This window comes from Pteropus medius, unplaced genomic scaffold, assembly GCF_902729225.1.
Source record: "Pteropus medius unplaced genomic scaffold, Ma_sr-lr_union100, whole genome shotgun sequence".
Classification (NCBI taxonomy): Eukaryota; Metazoa; Chordata; class Mammalia; order Chiroptera; family Pteropodidae; genus Pteropus; species Pteropus medius.
Window position 1 is genome coordinate 18,482,069 of NW_024340849.1, and position 17,169 is coordinate 18,499,237.

The 17,169-nt window shown below is 47.4% G+C and overlaps 1 protein-coding gene across 7 annotated transcripts in view; it reads left to right on the top strand.

Annotated features, from left to right (window-relative positions):
• MYO5B (myosin VB) overlaps window positions 1–17,169 on the top strand; it is a 308,110-nt gene that overhangs the window by 233,138 nt on the left and 57,803 nt on the right. For all 7 annotated transcript variants that reach the window (XM_039841649.1, XM_039841646.1, XM_039841647.1 and 4 more), the window contains 4 exons: window positions 5,635–5,746; window positions 8,257–8,468; window positions 10,418–10,574; window positions 12,428–12,667. In XM_039841649.1, coding sequence (XP_039697583.1) covers window positions 5,635–5,746; window positions 8,257–8,468; window positions 10,418–10,574; window positions 12,428–12,667 — 721 coding nt within the window. The remainder of the gene's footprint in view (window positions 1–5,634; window positions 5,747–8,256; window positions 8,469–10,417; window positions 10,575–12,427; window positions 12,668–17,169) is intronic.

Sequence of the window (17,169 nt, forward strand, 5' to 3'; positions counted from 1 at the left end):
ACAGCCCAGCGATTTCGCTCGCATTATTAGTTTGTCGAGTAACTACAGTTTTGCGCAGCTGTCCTCAAAGGAAACTTTACTGGCTTTTTCGATTAGAAGAATTACAACTTTTACCATCTTCCTGCACCTCGCCTACTTAAGTGGCCCAAAGGCACATATCACTTTGCAGAGAGGAAACTGGCAAAGGGATGAAAACACATAGTCCGGGTCTCAGGGACGTGTGGTGTGATGGGCCACAGGGCTCTTCCCCAGGAGCCCAAGCAGAGGGCAGCCCTTTCCAGCTGGGATTTTAGGCATCCAGCCTCTGGTGCCTGGGCACAGAACTCTTAGCCCTATTCTAAAATTTATGGATGCCCAGTGTCAACCAAAGCCCGCCCAGCCAGAGAGGACGAATGCAGAACTGCAGGCCAGCAGTGGCTCTGGAGCTCGCTCGCCCTACCCTCAGGCTTCAGTGTAGCTGTCTATTTTTATCCTCCCTAAGAATTATGTCTCTCTGTGAGTCCGATTTAAAACGAAAATGAATCATTCAATTTACTATGTGCTGCAGTGGCTAAGAAATATGTTCATTATCATGTACATAAAGCAGCGTGATGAATGCACTGTCTGGGGAGAGAAGCTCGTCCGCCCGTCACGGGCTCCCAGCCCCGCTCTGTGTGTCTTGCGTCTGTGCAGTCCTCTGTCTCCCTCCGTGGTGGTTCAGAGCAGCTTTGTCCTGGAGCAATTGTGAGGCAAATACCACTTAACCCAAAAAAGTGTGTGTGCGAGACGACTTGAATATGCAACGTTTACATTTTTTAAAAACAGAGTCTTCCTAAATCTCGAGTTCTCCTTCACTTCATTTATCTCATCGTGTTTGCATCAGAAAGACGCAGTGGTGCTCTCTGAAAAGATTTTCACTCCTTCCCCTTTCCCATGCCGCCAGCCCCATCTGGAAAAAATAGCACAGGATCGTAGGACTAGATGGAAGCTTGAGAAATGGCCTGGTTCACGCTCCTCTTGAATCATGATTACACTTACACGTGGTTCCCTGCCTCGTTACTAAAAATCCCACAAAGAAAGAATAATGTAAAACTTATCTTGGAGTAAAATGATTGTCTCAGGATCTTTCAGCTCTTTCTTAGTTCTGGTTCTTCTGCCTGAGAGCTGCGCTCATGTCCTTGGACTCAGGTCTGTCACAGAGTTCTCACCTGGGCTGCACATTACAGTCCCCTGGACGTGCTTAACGATTTCAGAAGCCAGGACCCCATCTCAGACTTGACACCTGACCCCTCCAACCTTTGACAAGGTTTCCCAGATGTTTTTTTAAATGCATTCCTCCTCGAAACCATTCCCTGGAGGCAAGTGCTGGCCTCTGTATAAACGGCAGCCACTTGGTCGCATCCAGGCAGTGCTAGGACAGACGAGATCGTGCTCCGTCCTCACTCGGTGTCATGGCCCCAGCTCCGAGCCAGTGGGGAGGAATTATGTTCCCCTCCCTTCTGCCCCAAACCTTAGCAACCTTCAGACCTGGGGCCGCCGCTGGGTCTGAGCATTTCCCTGGAGGGCCAGGACAGAGGTGGTGAAGGCACACATGGGGGATCTGTGGTGATGAGTGGTAGGCTGAGCATCCTGCCCGCTCTGCACTAGGAGCCCCTTCCTGAGTGTGAGTGCTGAAATCATGACAAATCCGGTGTTCATATACTACTTTATGAAGGCCACCCACAAACCTCGTCTCATTTGTTTGTCGCACTGACTCTTTCTTACTGAGATATAATTCGTGTACTTTAAAATTCACCCTTTTAAAGTATGCAGTTCAGTGGTTTTCGTTATATTCAGAGTTGCACAACCATCACCACTATCTAATTTCATGGTATTTTTATGCTCCCGGAAAGAAACTACCTATTAGTTGTCACTACCTCTTTCTTCTTCTAGCTCCTGGCAAGCATGAGCCTACATTCTCTTTCTGTAAAATTGCCTGCTCTGGACACTTCATATAAATGGAGGTGTCCAGTAAGTGCCCTTTTGTGTCTGGCTCTTTGGGATGTTTTCAAGGTTCGTCCATGCTGTAGCCCATATCAGGACTTTATTCCGTTGTGTCGCTTAATACTATTTTATTGTATGGGTACATTACCAACTTTTATTTTCGCCGTTCACCAGTTGATGGACATTTGGGTTATTTCCACTTTGGGCAAGTATAAATAATACTACTGTGAATATTTGTTTACATAGTTTTGTGTGGACATATATTTTTTTCTTGGTTATATACCTAGGAGTGGGATCAATGAGTCCTTTGTTAACCGTTTACTCTTTTGTGGAACTACCAAACTGTTTTCCACAGAGGCTGTATTGTTTTACATTCTCACCAGCAATGGGCCAGGCTTCTCATTTCTATATATTCCTTGTTATTGGCTGTCTTTTTTTATTATGGCTGTCCTGCTGGGTGTCCAAGTGGTATCCCATTGTGATTTTGATTTGCGTTTCCCTGATGATTAATGAGTTGTGCATCTCTTCTTGTGTTTATTAGCTGTTTGTATATCTTCTTTGGAGAAATGCGTATTCAAATCTTTTGCCTGGTTTTTTAATTTGATTATTTGTCTTTTTGATGTTGAGTTGTAGTTCCTCATATATTCCAGATACTAGATCCTTATCAAATATATGACTCGCATATATTTTCTCCCATTCTATGGGCTGTCTTTTCACTTTCTTGATCGTGTCCTTTGAAGCATTAAAGCTTTTTAACTCAAAAAGTCCAATGTATCTATTTTTCCTTTGGTCGTTTTGCTTTAGGTGTCATAGCTGAGAAACCATTGCCTAATTTGAGGTCACACAGATTTATACCTAGGTTATACAGTTTTAGCTTTTTAATCTATTTTGAGTTAATTTATATACATGATGTAAAGCAGGAGTCCAAACTCGTTCTTTCGCATGCAGATTCCACTTGTCCCAGTACCATTTGTTGAAAAGATCACATTGACTCTTCAAGTAGGCAAGAAATAAGGGTATCACCTCCATTTTATGGATGATGAAACAATCTCATAAAGTGATCAGGTTAAGTCCTCACAGGTAGGAAGGGGTGGAGCCACCATACTACACTCTCAAGGGTTAAGGATACCTGCCTTCTGAGTCTTCAAGAACGTACCCCTTTCCACTGTGACTTTTTGCCTCTTGTGTTCCTTTGAAAATTTTGTTTATCCTTGATATAGTTCCAAGGAAAACTTTTGTATCAGCATCACTTATTTCTTTACTGGTTTGTTTCTTCAAAAGGAAGAACAAGGGAAGTATACAGTGTTTGGTGGCCAGGCGAAGATTATTTCCACAACTCAGTATCCAGAGAGAGTCTGTTGGTTCTGGTTAGCGGGCGTCACAGCATGGCTGAACACCTCTGCCTCACAAACTTCCTTTGGCCCTTCTGTGAGACATTGTAGGGGACAAGGCCCCCACTAGGGCTCATAGGGTCCTGCAGATTCTGGAGCCAAAAGAAAAGCATACTCCTTATTTTCCATGTCTGTGTAACCCAAGGAAGTCTTTGACCTAAGAATCTTTGGCCAAAGTCAAATGTGACAGGGCAGTGAGTGGGGTGTCTGAAAGTACAGGTTGAGCCCCCTAATCCTGACCCGAAAAGCCCAATGAAGGATTAATTACCATTTTCTAAGGGGCCCTCATGATAACCTGACTTGCCACCTCCAGGAAATCTTCTTTGTGGCCTGATGCCGTGGATGTTGCCTGAGAGATTGAGAGTCTGGAGGGGCTCTCAGTTTGTCTGATCCAACCAGTCCCCTCATGAGACCTACCCGAGAGGAGGGAAGCAGAGCGTGCTCCCACTTCGGCACATCCCTCCATCTGCTCACAGTGGTCCACTGGGGACCTCGCAGGCAGAACGTCCCCACAGGTAGATGGTGAAGGACGGTACTGGGCTGCGGATGGGAGCTCAGTCGACAGAAGCATCACCCTGTTCGGTTTGCGCCTCCATTCGCAGCAGCTGTATTTACTACATGCTGTCTTGAGGCCTGAGAAGCTTGTGAGAAGGAAGCATCTTTCCAGACTGTCGGGCTCAGCAGGATGCTGGCTCATCCCTGCTCCTTCTGATGTCCCCATTCCTACCAGGATCAGTCACAAGTCCTGGGATTTTCCCACACACCCAACTGTGACTGCTTTACCAGGTCATGACACCTGTTCCCAAGCAGGCCTTCATTCCAGAGGAAACATGACACTGAAGTCCACCATTAAACCCACAAAAACGTACTGATGCATGAGAGATAATGGTGGCTTAAATCAGGGTGGTCCAGGACATTGATCCAGGCCCCTGCCATGCGAGTCTGAATCCAGAAGGAGCAGGGATGCAGTAAAGGCTGCATGTGCGTTACACCCCTGAGGTCACTGCGACTCCGTACAGGCCAGGGTCAGGACCACAGCTGGGGCCTAGTGACAGATGGGATTGGAGCCCTTCTTCTGCCATTAATGTGAAATGCATGGAAGAGCAGCCAGGCCCTAGGTTTAAAAGACTCTTCTAGGCCAGACTGTGAGCGGGAGAGGACATGTCCAAGGCCACCCAGTGAGGGTGGGAACGGCGAGGAAGGAAACGGTGGATTCATTCTGTAGGGGCAGGTGGCACTCATGGTTGGTCGTTCTCAAGAAAAAAATTTTTTTGGACTAGAACTATAGTCTGTAGTAAACATGTTACAAATATTTGGGAGCATTTTCGGGTATCTCAATGAATGGGGTGGTAGATAATGGTCCAAAGATGCTCCTGTGTTGTGTGGGACTGTCCTGCTCACTGGAATGAAAAATTATCTTACCTCAAAGCCAGCAGTGTCCTCCTTGAGAAGCACTGCTAGAGAGAGAGGTTCAACACTTAGACGTCAACATATTGGTCAGGAAAATACCAGTTTTTAAGAATGTAGAAGTGACTCCATGTAAAAGTACCATGATGATAGGTGCTGAGAAGTTTGAAAATGTATCAGAAAGAGACCCAGGCTGGAGGAGGCTGGAATCTGATACGTATACAAAAAAATATCTAATGCAAGACAGAAAGCTCCGTGTCCCACATGAAACAGGGACAGCTGCAGGCCTGTGGGAGGGAAAGGGTTCCCCAGTGTAGATGACCTCCAGAGGATGTCCTGGACACCCCAGTGGGGAGAAAAATGGTTCCTCCCTCCTAAACTATACCAAAATGTGTACACAGTGTTATCGCTGGGGGTTAGGATATGGCCTCTTTTTATTTGCTAATGTATACTTTTCTGCATCCAAAAAAAAAAAAAAGTTTTCAATGGATTGTTTTTGTTTTATAAGAGGAAAACAATCACTTAACGAGCAAGCAGCATTCCAGGTAAGGCTCCCACTTGAGCAACAGCAGCACAGAGCTCCATGGCAGAAACCCCTGTGAGTGGTTCTGCCTCTGGTCGGTCCCCTCAGAGGCGCCTCTGAACCCTTTTGTCCCCCCCGTCTTTCAGCCACGATTCTATAATTCACCCACACACTGAAATTCTCAGGACGGGGGGCAACGAGGGAAGCAAAATGGCACGGGATGTTTTTGCTGCTCTGAGAAGGGCTTTATACTAGAAATATTGATCCCATGGGGCTTTATTTGCGATCACTCATGGCCATCATGTGGCCAAGAAGTAGGACATGTCACCTGAGATACCTCTTTTCCTCCAGGTGGGCCTACCATGACTTCTTCAACCGGTATCGGGTGCTGGTCAAGAAGAGAGAGCTCGCCAATGCAGACAAAAAGGCCATCTGCAAGTCTGTCTTGGAGAACCTCATCAAGGTGAGCTGGGCCCCCTACTGGGTAGCCGGGGCTCCATGAAGGGCTTAACCGGGATGCCCTGGGAATTAGGGGGATGGGGTGGGTTAACTGACTTTTGGGGTCTTCATCCTTATTGCAACTATTTCTGAGGTGTTCATCCATTTTCCTGTATCAGCGACTGTCCAGGAAAAGCCCCTTCACCTTCCTAGAGTACGTCCTAGCCTTTTTTTGCATCTCAGCCACGGGTAGAAAGTGAGATTATTTGTACCTCCCCCTGGGGTCCTGACAAGGCTGCTCCTGGCTACAGGCTGCTGGCCTGGGATCTCCGGCTTCTTCAAAGCCGGGGCTCAGTGGCTCAGCCCACCTGCCGCAGGGTGCACGGGGGCTCTGGTCTGGAGCCTGGCACAGCCTGGGCCAGTGGAGGGGAAAATAGCTGTGCTTCTCATTGCTTAGCCGGTTTCAAGCCCAACCTCAGATGCTGTTTCGAATAAGGCAGCAGGTTTTGTTTTAATGGAGACAGTTTGAACCCACACCTGACACTTGAGACCGGAGAACTACAGAAGCAGAGCTATTGGGGTCCTTTTGTGATAAACATTTTATTAGTTCCGGAGTATTCAGAGAGTATGGCAGAGTATGCTGCTTTAATGATCTCAGTAAAAGGTTAAATTATATCAAAAATCTTCTCTTTAAGAAGATAGATTATATCAAATACTAATTTTCAAGTATCATTTTGCTAAGAAAATCTGTTTATCTCAAGTAGCTCATTGCCAGATGGTTGGGATTTAAGGTCAAGTGTTATTTTGTAAAAGTGACGCAGTCATCCTCTGAACATTGTTAGCTACTCAAGTCTGTAGCTATACACAGTACAGAATATTGTGCTAAATATTCAGTAGAGAGTAGGAGGGTGACAGTCTCATTAATTGAAAGTTGCAGCCGGTTATTTGGATACTGGTTAACCGAGATTTTGCCATTGTGCGTCTGAGTCTACATTTCAACATGTCATTGTTCATGGATGAGAAAAATCTGAGTTCCAGATCAGCTAATTCCTATCGACGTGGAGCATCAGGGGGCTTTCTCCTTATTAGTACCAGGAGCTGGCTTCTCAGTGTGTGGTCAAGATCACCACCTTCCTGGTAGAGTTTTCAAGACTAGGAAATGGAGCATGGGTGCTGTGGTTCCTGGGATGCAGCAGGCACCCCCAGACCCTGGCTTTGCTGAAGCCCTAGCAGCCAGGCTTGTCCCCTGACTGTGCAGACAGAGCTGCCACCTTTGCTTGTTGACTCTTCCTCAGTGAGAGGGACCCTCCCCCAGCAAGGCAGTGGTGAGCAGATGCAGAGTGAGAACCAGGCCTGTACCCTGCCCCTCCCGGCGGCCTCGCCTTGGGGGACATAGCGACAGTGTAGCTGGATGCCGTGTCCCAGTGGCAGCACCATCTCTGTGTGTGGAACTGGGTTCCTGTTAGCTGTGTAGGGCTTAAGCATTATTTCAGAGCCATGTGTCGACATGAAACATATTCTTGTGCATGTGTGTTTTCCTTTGACCATGACCCATTACTTCCTCTTCTTACGGTCTTTGCGCCTATGAGCAAAGGCAGGTGGAAGTTTGTTTACCAAGAGCGCTCAGTGATCATTGGTTAACTATCAAGTGTTATATCCCAGGCTTGTCTACAAGCACAACTACCGGGTCATCCTTCCTTATCCGCCAGGGTGAGTGCAGGGAAAGGGAACTAATTTTAACATAAATAGATGTAATTAAGACAGTAATTATGTCCCCGCCCCAAATCTCATAACACAGTTTGAAACCAAGTAAAATTTATTTGGGGACTTATTTGCAATCTGAAATTATGCAGTTAACTATGTGGCCATTTGAGGATAATCTTTTAAAAATGTCAACCAGATCAGGTCATTCCCTTGCTCAGAGCAACCCCAGGAGCTCCCCCTCCAATTCTGCGGCCTTTGGTGATGAGCTCTCCCACCGCCCACCCTCACTTCCCCACTCAGCCATCCCAGCTCTCCTGCTCCTCAAACATACACAGCTTGTTCCATCTACACAGGACCTTTGCATCCGCTCTGCTCCTCTTTTGAACTTTCCTCCTCCAGACTTTCTCATGGCTGCCTTCTTCAGTTCATTCAGGTCTTTGCTCAGATGTCACCTCTTTCAGGAGATGCATGCCTCCCTTGATTATCCTATTTAAACAGCCCCACCCACCCTCCAGCCCCCAGTTTTATTGTCTTCCTAATCCTCACCTGAAAGCATTCTGCTCCTTGGTTTGCCAGTCTGTCTGTCCTCACTTGTCAGTTGGCTGAAGGCCAGTATTTTGCTCACTGCTGCATCCTGGACACTTAGCCCAGTGCCTGGAGGTAGATGCAGACTCAGTGACTGTTAAATGAATGCCAGGAGTTGGTGTCTTATCCCAGGAGTGGGGGCAGATGGGCTCTGACAAGGGAGTTCTGCACTGAGGGGCTGGGTGGTGAACGTGTCACCTCACTGCTCACCGATGACAAACCAGCTCCCCTCCCTGCCTTGCAAAGGACCCTGACAAGTTCCAGTTCGGCCGCAGCAAGATCTTCTTCCGGGCAGGCCAGGTAGCCTACCTGGAGAAGCTTCGGGCTGACAAGTTCCGGGCAGCCACCATCATGATCCAGAAAACTGTCCGGGGCTGGCTGCAGAAGCTGAAATACCGCAGGTTGAAAAGAGCTACCTTAACTCTGCAGAGGTACTGCCGAGGACACCTGGCCCGCAGGTGAGCCAAGCCGGGGCATGTCTGGGCGACAGATTGGGGGTGAGGGGCAAGGAGCAGGGACTGGCTCTTGACTGTTGGCTTCTCTCAGCCTCCGTAATTAGAGTGGTTTCTGTCAGGCCCTGTCTGTGCCCTGGCTTCCTCTCAGCAGCTAGGCCCATCTCTCTCACTTGAGGAGTGGGTCTAGTTCCCAGGTCTCCTTGTTCCCCCAGTCTGTCCCCACCCCACCAGTGGTAGCCTAAGACTGGCTGGTTTTGCCACAAAACTACCATTTTCCTTTTATTTAAACTCCAAAATAAAATAGTCTTCTTCAGGTAAAAGGGATAAATTCAGCCTTTCCTTCACAGTGAACTTATACTCAGCTTCATGATTTATACCACCAATTTCAAACTTCCTTGGGAGTTTGGCAATCAGGGCCAGAAAGGTCCAGGACGTCCCTCTTTTGAGTTGTTGCATGGAGTCAGCACAGAGAGGGTGTAACTTGTAGAATTACAGGCAGCCACTTAGGGGCAGAGCCTAGGTGCCACTCAGGCTCCCTGCCCAGCCTAACGCCATGCAGAAGAAAACACTTTATTTTAAATGTTTCCCTCCTAACCGATGAAGCACTAAAACAGTCTGAGCATCTCCAGATGGGTGTAGAGGACATGGCCTCTTCTTATTAGATCTACCCCAGACCTTTTCCCAAGTCATCAGATTTTGGACCCAGCCCTGGTTCACAATCAGTGACCTCTGCAAATAAGAATTCTCTTGGAAAAGGGACAGTCACTTCTGCTTGAATATGAAAAAAACAGGAGAGCCCCTGAGTGACAAGCCCAGAGCAGGCATCCTTTGTCTCATAAACAGAAATTGCTCCTGCTCACCCTTGTGTTTTTGCAGTAAGCTGTTTATTTGAGCATAACCAAAGATGGTGAGTGTCTTAATTACCTTCGAACAGTTGAGAGGTGATCTCTGGAACAAAAGCTATAGAAATGAGAAGAGTGTCAGTAACATCAACACTAAGTAGTCATCGACAGCCTGTGCCAGCTAGTCATCACTGACTAGCCTGTGCCTGGGACTCTGCCTTAGGCTCGGATGATGAGGCTATAAAACAGAGCTGGCCTGCATTCTCCCTACAGGGAGTTTGTATTCCAGTGGATGTGCAGGGCCCACCTGTGGAGAGAGAACCGAGGGAGAGCTGAGCTGGGGAATCAGACTCATTTCGGTGGGCCAGCACGGCTGGGTGGGTTACCTCCTCCTCTGGGGCTGTGCTAGTCCTTCCTAGCTTTTAATATTCTGAATCTCTAACTGAGCATTTGCTATGAGTCTGGCACCAAACAAACCCCTTAATGAGGGTAAGAAGTGTTAGGCTGATGTTCTGTCTTTTGGGGGTGCATGATGGGGAATGAAGAAGTGAAACAGGAACGTCGATGTCCACGTGCAGTGCGTCTCTGCAGGAAGGGCTGGGGAGGTGAAGGAACAGGGACGGATCAGTGCAGGCCTGAGAAGGTTTTATCCGTTCAGTAAATATTTCTCAAGCACCTACTAGACAAGGCCCTGTGCTAGATGGAGGGGCCTCAATGATGATTGAGACATGGCCCCTGATATCTCCAAGCCTAGTGAGGTCCAAGTGGCAGACAGGGCTGTAAGTATGTGATGTCACTGAGGACTGCTCACTGAGGTTGCAGTGAGGGGTTTGCAGGTGGGGAAGTAGGCAGATGAGGGTCACAGATGAGTGGCAAGACTTGGACTGTGTTTTAATTTTGTGGAAAGATATTTTTGGACAACAAGAGAGAGCTATTTCTGCTGTCCTGAGCCTGACCATCAAATGCACAAGACTTTGCTACAGTCGGTCAGGGTGATGAGGGTTGGCTGGCCTGGAGGAATCCTGGCAGGGCCAAGGGAGTAGGGACTTGCATTCATGACTGGCTCAGAGGCTGCTGTCAGCATGGCCCACCCACTCTCTCCCTCCCCAGGCTGGCCGAGCATCTGCGGAGGACCCAGGCAGCTGTGGTGTTTCAGAAGCAGTACCGTATGCGGAGGGCCCGCCTGGCATACCAGAGGATCTGCAGGGCTGCCATCGTCATCCAGGCCTTCACACGGGGCATGTTTGTGCGGAGGATCTACCACAAGGTGTGTGGCCACCCCCAGATTCACAGGCTTCAACTCAGAACTAAACCTTCAGCAAATGGATCGTCACCAACATGAACATTTATTGGCTTCTCCTAAAATTTTTCTAAGTAATTTCACAACTTTGCTCTCACTAAATCCTATCCAAAGTCCCACGAGGTGGTATATTAGGGTTCTCTAGAGAAACGGAACTAATAAGTGTGTGTGTGTGGAGATTTTTCATGAGGAATTGGCCCAGTGATTATGGAGACTAAGAAGTCCCATGATCTGTCTGTAAGCTAGAGACCCAGGAAAGTGGTGGTATTTTCAGCTCCAGTCTAATGGCCTGAGAACAGGGGATAGGGTGGGTGAGGGGGGGGGGGGGGGTGGCAGTAGTGTAAATCCCAGTTCGAGGGCAGGAGAAAATGAGATGTCCCAGCTCAAGCAGTGAAAATGGGGCGAATTCCTCTGCCTTTCGTTTTGTCAGGCCCTCATCAGACTGGTTGGTGCCCACCCACACTGGGGAGGTCAGTTTACTTTACTGAGTCCGCTGAGTCAAATGCTCACCTCTCTGCAAACACCCTCACAGATACACCCAGAAACAATGTTTAACCTGGGCACCCTAGGGCCAGTTGACACATAAGATTAACCATCACAGGTGGGAAGGGTACGTACTGTTGTACCCCTTTGAGAGCTGAGATGCTTGGAGAAGCTGAGTCACCACCCTGAGGGCACTCAGTCAGCCCGCGGCAGAGCCTGGTGGCCCATTTTGGGCTCACTCAGACTTGAGACCAGAGCTGACATTAGGTATCATCAGGTCTAGACTCTTATTTAACAAAGTATTTAACCTGAAGCCCAGCAAGGCGAGGTCAGGAGAGGGCCTCTGACCCTCTCCCTGCCAGCCCACTATCAGGCAAAGCTTCCTGGTTAGGTGGCTCCGAGTTAGGACACATCCCTCCCACCAAATCACCCAACTGAAGCTCAATGCTAAGACGAAAGATAGATTGGAAGGAAATGTCTTAAAATGGTTTTTTGTTTTTCTAAAATGGACATCTCTTATGTGATCAGAAAAAGGTATGATTTTCTAAACGATAAAACTAAGGTATTAAATTGATCATAAAAAACAAACAAACAAACATTGTCAGGCACCAGGATGCAGCACACCCTGCTGTAATAGGCAGAGAAACCCAAACCGGTGGGCAAAGTTTCTATGACTGTTCCTGAGAGATCGGTGACAGCTATGTGACGTCACCATGGAAGGGGCAGGTGGCATTTGGGAAGCACTAGGTTTGAACCAGCACCATCTCAGAGCTGTGATACTGGGCATGCTAGTGTCTCAGGGTTTTTGCTTATTTATTCATTTATTCTACAAACGTTTGTTTTGTAGGGTGTTAGGGCGAAAACATGGATAATGCTTTAATTTTTCAAGTGGTTTGTAGCATGGCCAGTTAGTTACAAGCCAAATTTGTAATTATAAGCCATTATTAACCCATTGTGGACTCTCACTGAAGAATCTCACTTTATTGCTCCAGCTTCCCATCACCAAGACAGGATCCAGATCTGTTGAATGGAGAGATATCAGCTGGATAATCTTCAGGATTTTCCAACTTCGAGGTCTTTAAATGGTGGTTCCCTAACCAATAAAACAAAAAGTAAACAAACAAACAGCTAATTTCCCACAGGCATACAGGCTGCAAACCTAGTAAAAACTTGTTCATAAAGCAGATGGCTCTCAAAGCCATAAGTCTTAGGGAGGCATATTCTTTCCATATCTCCTAAAACTGAGGGCCGTGGCTCTCACCTCCCCGAGGCAGTGTGTGAACCTCTCTTGCATTCTGCAGTGCAAACCCACCAGATGTGTGCTTGTCCCCTGCCAGGTCCTCTGGGAGCACAAGGCCACCATCATCCAGAAGCACACGCGGGGCTGGATGGCACGCAGGCACTTCCAGCGGCTGCGGGGTGCTGCCATTGTCATCCAGTGTGCTTTCCGGAGGCTCAAGGCCAAGCAGGAGCTGAAGATGCTCAAGATCGAGGCCCGCTCAGCAGAGCACCTGAAGCGTCTCAACGTGGGCATGGAGAACAAGGTGGTCCAGCTGCAGCGGAAGATCGACGACCAGGTGGGTATCAGGAGCTCCCACCTGGTGGTCAGGGGCTGTGGGGTGCTTCAGGGATGTCTTTGAGAGAGACCCACGGCTTCCTTGGGAACTGCATGTGCCAGAGACCCAGGATAGTGCATGTCTGCAGAGTGTCACCCCACTCGGCAGGATGGCTACTAACTGTGGAAGGCAGAATAACAGCCCCAAAGATGTCCACATCCTAATCCACAGAGCCTGTGACTGTATTACCTTACATGGTAGAAGGGACTTTGTAGATGTGGTCAAGTTGAGGACCTTGAGATGGGGAGATTGTCCTGGATCATTTGAGTGGGCCCAGTTTATTCACAAGTGTTCTCATAAGAGAGAGGCAGGAAGGTCAGATTCAGAGAAGGAGATGTGAAGGCAGAGTCTGGGGTTGGGGTGATGTGCGACCTTGAGCAAGGAATGCAGTCAGCCTCTAGTAACGAGAAAAGGCAGTAAAACGGGTTCCTCCCTGGAGCCCCCAGGAGGAACACAGGCCTGCTGCCCCTTTTAGACGTCTGACCTCCAGGACTGCAGGGAAATAGACTCATAGTGTTCCAAGCCACTGACTTTGTGGTAATTCGTTACAGCAGCAAGAGGGAGCTAATGTGTTAGCCCTCAGTCACGTTTTCCTGCCCCTGTAAAGGCAGCATGGTGTGATGACAATAGTGGACATTTATGGAGGGCTCACTGCGTGTCAGGCGCTGTCAAGTCTTTTGTCCGTATTAACTCTTTTCATCCTGTCAACAGTAAGTTAAATGGTATCGTCCTTCTTTGTTTTTGTTTTTTACTAGTGAGGAAACTGAGAGGGCAAGTGACTTCCTCAAGTCACAGAGATGACAGTAGTGGGGCCACAATTCCGACCCCAGCGGTCTGGCTCCAGAGCCTGTGTCCCTCCGCCTCTCTGTCGTGTCATGTGGTGGGAAGAGCACACGCTGTGGAATCAGAAAGAATCCAAATCATATTCAACTCAAAAAGTCGAGCAACCGATTTAACCTCTCTGAGCCTCAGTTTTCTTATCCGTAAAATGAGACCGATGGGGCTGTAAGAAGATGAGGTGATCTGACGTGTGCGAAGGACGTGGTATGTGGCAGGATCCTCAGGAAATGGTTATCGTTGCTATTATACTTAGGCTCTTTCCTCTTTCCGCCCTGGCCACCTTCCCGTATTGGCGAATCAATCACACAAGTGTCAAGTCATTGATCAAGTCCCTGCAGGTGTAGGGTACTGTGCAGGGCACTGTGAGGGATCCGAGACAAGCACAGGACCCTCGGCGCCCTCCAGCAGCAGGACAGCGCGTGCACGTGCGCATGGGCACACCCGTACACCCACTGCGCGGTGGCCCCCGTGGCCAGTCTTCCCTCTTCTCTTCAGAACACCTTCACTGTTTCTGGTGCTTTGTTAGGCTTGGTGAACAGAGAACAACTTCAACACGCATTGGATGTCCGAGTGTGAGGGAGCATCCAGCATCCTGATGATTCCCCGAGCACCTTGCATGGGCCCTGCGAGAGGTGTTTTACGTTTCCTCTCATGTGATCCTCACATAATTTCATGAGGTCATTTTACAGATGAGGAAATTGTGGATCAGGGACATCAAGTCCCTTGCCAAGTTTACAGAATTAGACTGTGCTAGAACCTGCATTTCAAGCCAGGGCCGCCTGATCCCACAGTCGTCATGAGGGCGATGTTGGTTCCCAGAGCTGGAAGTGGGCTCACTGTTACTTCACTCATGCAGGGTATTGAGATGACCAAAGGACCAGACTCCTCCAGTGCCTTGAGGGTTTCAGGTGCCTCCTGAAAAGGCAAAGGGGAGAAGGAGGAGAGGGATGGAGAGAACCAATGAGGGTGTGTGGTGTGGGGCTGTGGAGAAACAGGGAATGTTAGAGTTAGGGCCATCAGGCGTTGCCTTGGAAGTCACTTGGTTTTATTGTACCTATTGTATGCTGAACATTTTTAAAGCTTCTCAGGACCCCAATAGGGCAAGAAAAGTAAATGAGCCATTTTATATAGCAGCCAGCTACCCAGAACAAGAGATAGCTGTAAATATTCCTGCTTCTCTGTTTTTTGCAAAAGACCAGGACTCCTGAGAAGAAACCGTCCTTGGATGTTTCTGTTCTCTGTGTGTGTCCTGCAGGGTGTCTGGATTGGCTTGGCACATCCACTTGGGGGGACAGGAGTGTACAAAATGAGATCTGGTCTCTGGGGCTGGCCATTTGAAAAATGCAAGCACAAAGATGTCCAAGTTTTTTATTATTATTTTTGTGGCTGTTGATATCTGACCAGTAAAGATATGTAGGTAGTCAAATTTTGCCAGTTAACCTTCTGAGCAAAGTATAGCCAGAGGGACAAGTAGGCTTTTTCAGCACCGCTGCACCCTGCCAGGAGCCTGCGTGCCTCCCGGTCACCTCAGCTCTGGGTTTGCAACCAAAGGGCCCTGCACTGGCTTTGCTGATTTCCAAAATTGACTTGAAAGGTTAAAAATAGATCTGGTATTTTACAATCCATGTGCTTGAACATCAAAGAGAAGCAGTTTTAAAAGGTCTATTTTTAAAAAGAACTTTTTGCCTTAAGCTTCCTGCTTGGCAAACATCTGTAAGTGGTGGCATGTGCTACCCACCCTGGGCAGGGTGCCTGTGCAGAAAGGGCGTTCAGAAGGGGTGGGAAGGGTGGATTCGATCTTGCTTTCTTGCACCCTTTTCCATGTTTCTAGACTATGTGCTAGTCACGCTTCTCGTCTATGAACTTATTTAATACTCACCACAACCCTATGAGATAATATTATTCCCATTTTCAACTGAGATACAGAGAGGTTTAGTAGCCTGCCCAAGGTCACACAGTTACTAAGTAACACGACTGGGACTAAAGTTTGGCAATCCAGTTCCAGAGCATGATCTGCCACCTGTGACCAAATTGTAAGATACCTGCCCATTGGGAGACTCTTGGGACATCTGAGAATTCCTCAGTTCAGGGGAGACTCTTACCCTTATTTTAGGTTCGTTCTCATACAGACAACATCATTTTTGGACTGGCTTGTCTTTAACAATGGGGCGTGTGACCTGGTGTCATAGAATACACTTGGCCTCTGTCATTAGAGGAGGTATCAGCATAATCTATGGCACCGGCTCTTCAGAGATTCTTGATTTATTGCAGTCTCTTAGCAGAGGGGGCCAGCCATTTGGAAATGAATGGATTTCTGGTTTTTTTTCTGTAATACTTGAAGACAAGTCATGCTGCTACCCTGACACCCAAAGTTTTTAAGCCAGAAGGAGAGGATACACTGATGCTAGGGATGACATAGGTGAAGGCATCTCAAAGTAATTGTCATAGTAGCACAAGATAGGGGGCAAAGTCCCAGCTGGATGGAGGCCTGAGTTCTTTCTCAGTCATGCTTGCACAGGGCTGTCAGCTTGGGATCATGGCCAGATCTCCAGTTGAGCCTTGAGTTTTTCAAAGGGGATTGGCCTAAGAGATCTAAGGTAATTCTTAGCTCAGAAACACACTGATACCCTTAGGTGGCTGAAGGAGTGGTTCCCAACTCTAAACAGCACTGTAGACCACGGGAGGGGCTGGATGGTTCGGGGCGGGGAGCAGTGGCAAGCAGGGGGGGGATTTGAAGCTTTTTAAAAAGAATCCCCAGGAAGTCAGCAAGAGAGGAAACAAAAAAATAAAACCAGGATAAGGCTAGCACCCAGAATGCTTGGATAAGGTTTTGTGCACCCAAAGAGAGAAACACAAAAGTGACATGTGGTCCCCGGTGAAACAACAAAAAGAAGGAAATAGGGCCACTTGGGAGTCGTCGAAAGAGAAAACAGTTTGGAGCGTTGGAGCTGTCCTTGGTGCTGACACGTCTCCTGTGGGTTTTCATACTGTGATAAGCCACATCCTTCACAATATTCTTCAGACATAAATACAGTGACAGTTCCTGGGACCATTTCTTACAATCTCCCTGGTTTAGGGCTGTGGTGTGACATTTTTCAGCCAAAATATTGTAACCTAAGAACTCAGCTGTCTACCAGTTTGACTTGACTTAAGCATAACGTGTGACTAGGCCAGTTGCACCTATATATTTTTATAGCGAGGATCAAGTTTCTTAGACCTTTATGGATATAAAGCTATATTTAAATATGTTTTATCTGAAAACTTTTACACAAACACATGGTTTCAGTCAGCAGCCTTTTAAATCAGTTTGACTCAGTACACTTAGTATGCATTCAGTAAATATGCTAAATTGGTTAATATTTATCACTCACAAGAGCATATACATTTGAAAATAGTATGTTACAAGTCACAGTTTTTTGGTCTGTTCCTGTTTTTCTCAACTGTGAAATGGGGCTATGAATCAACTTTCCTTTGTAGAATTTTTCTGAGGAGTGAATGAGTATATACATATATATATATATATACACACACACACACACATATATATATACACATGTATATATATACATATATATACATACATATATACATACATATATATACACATATATACATACATATAT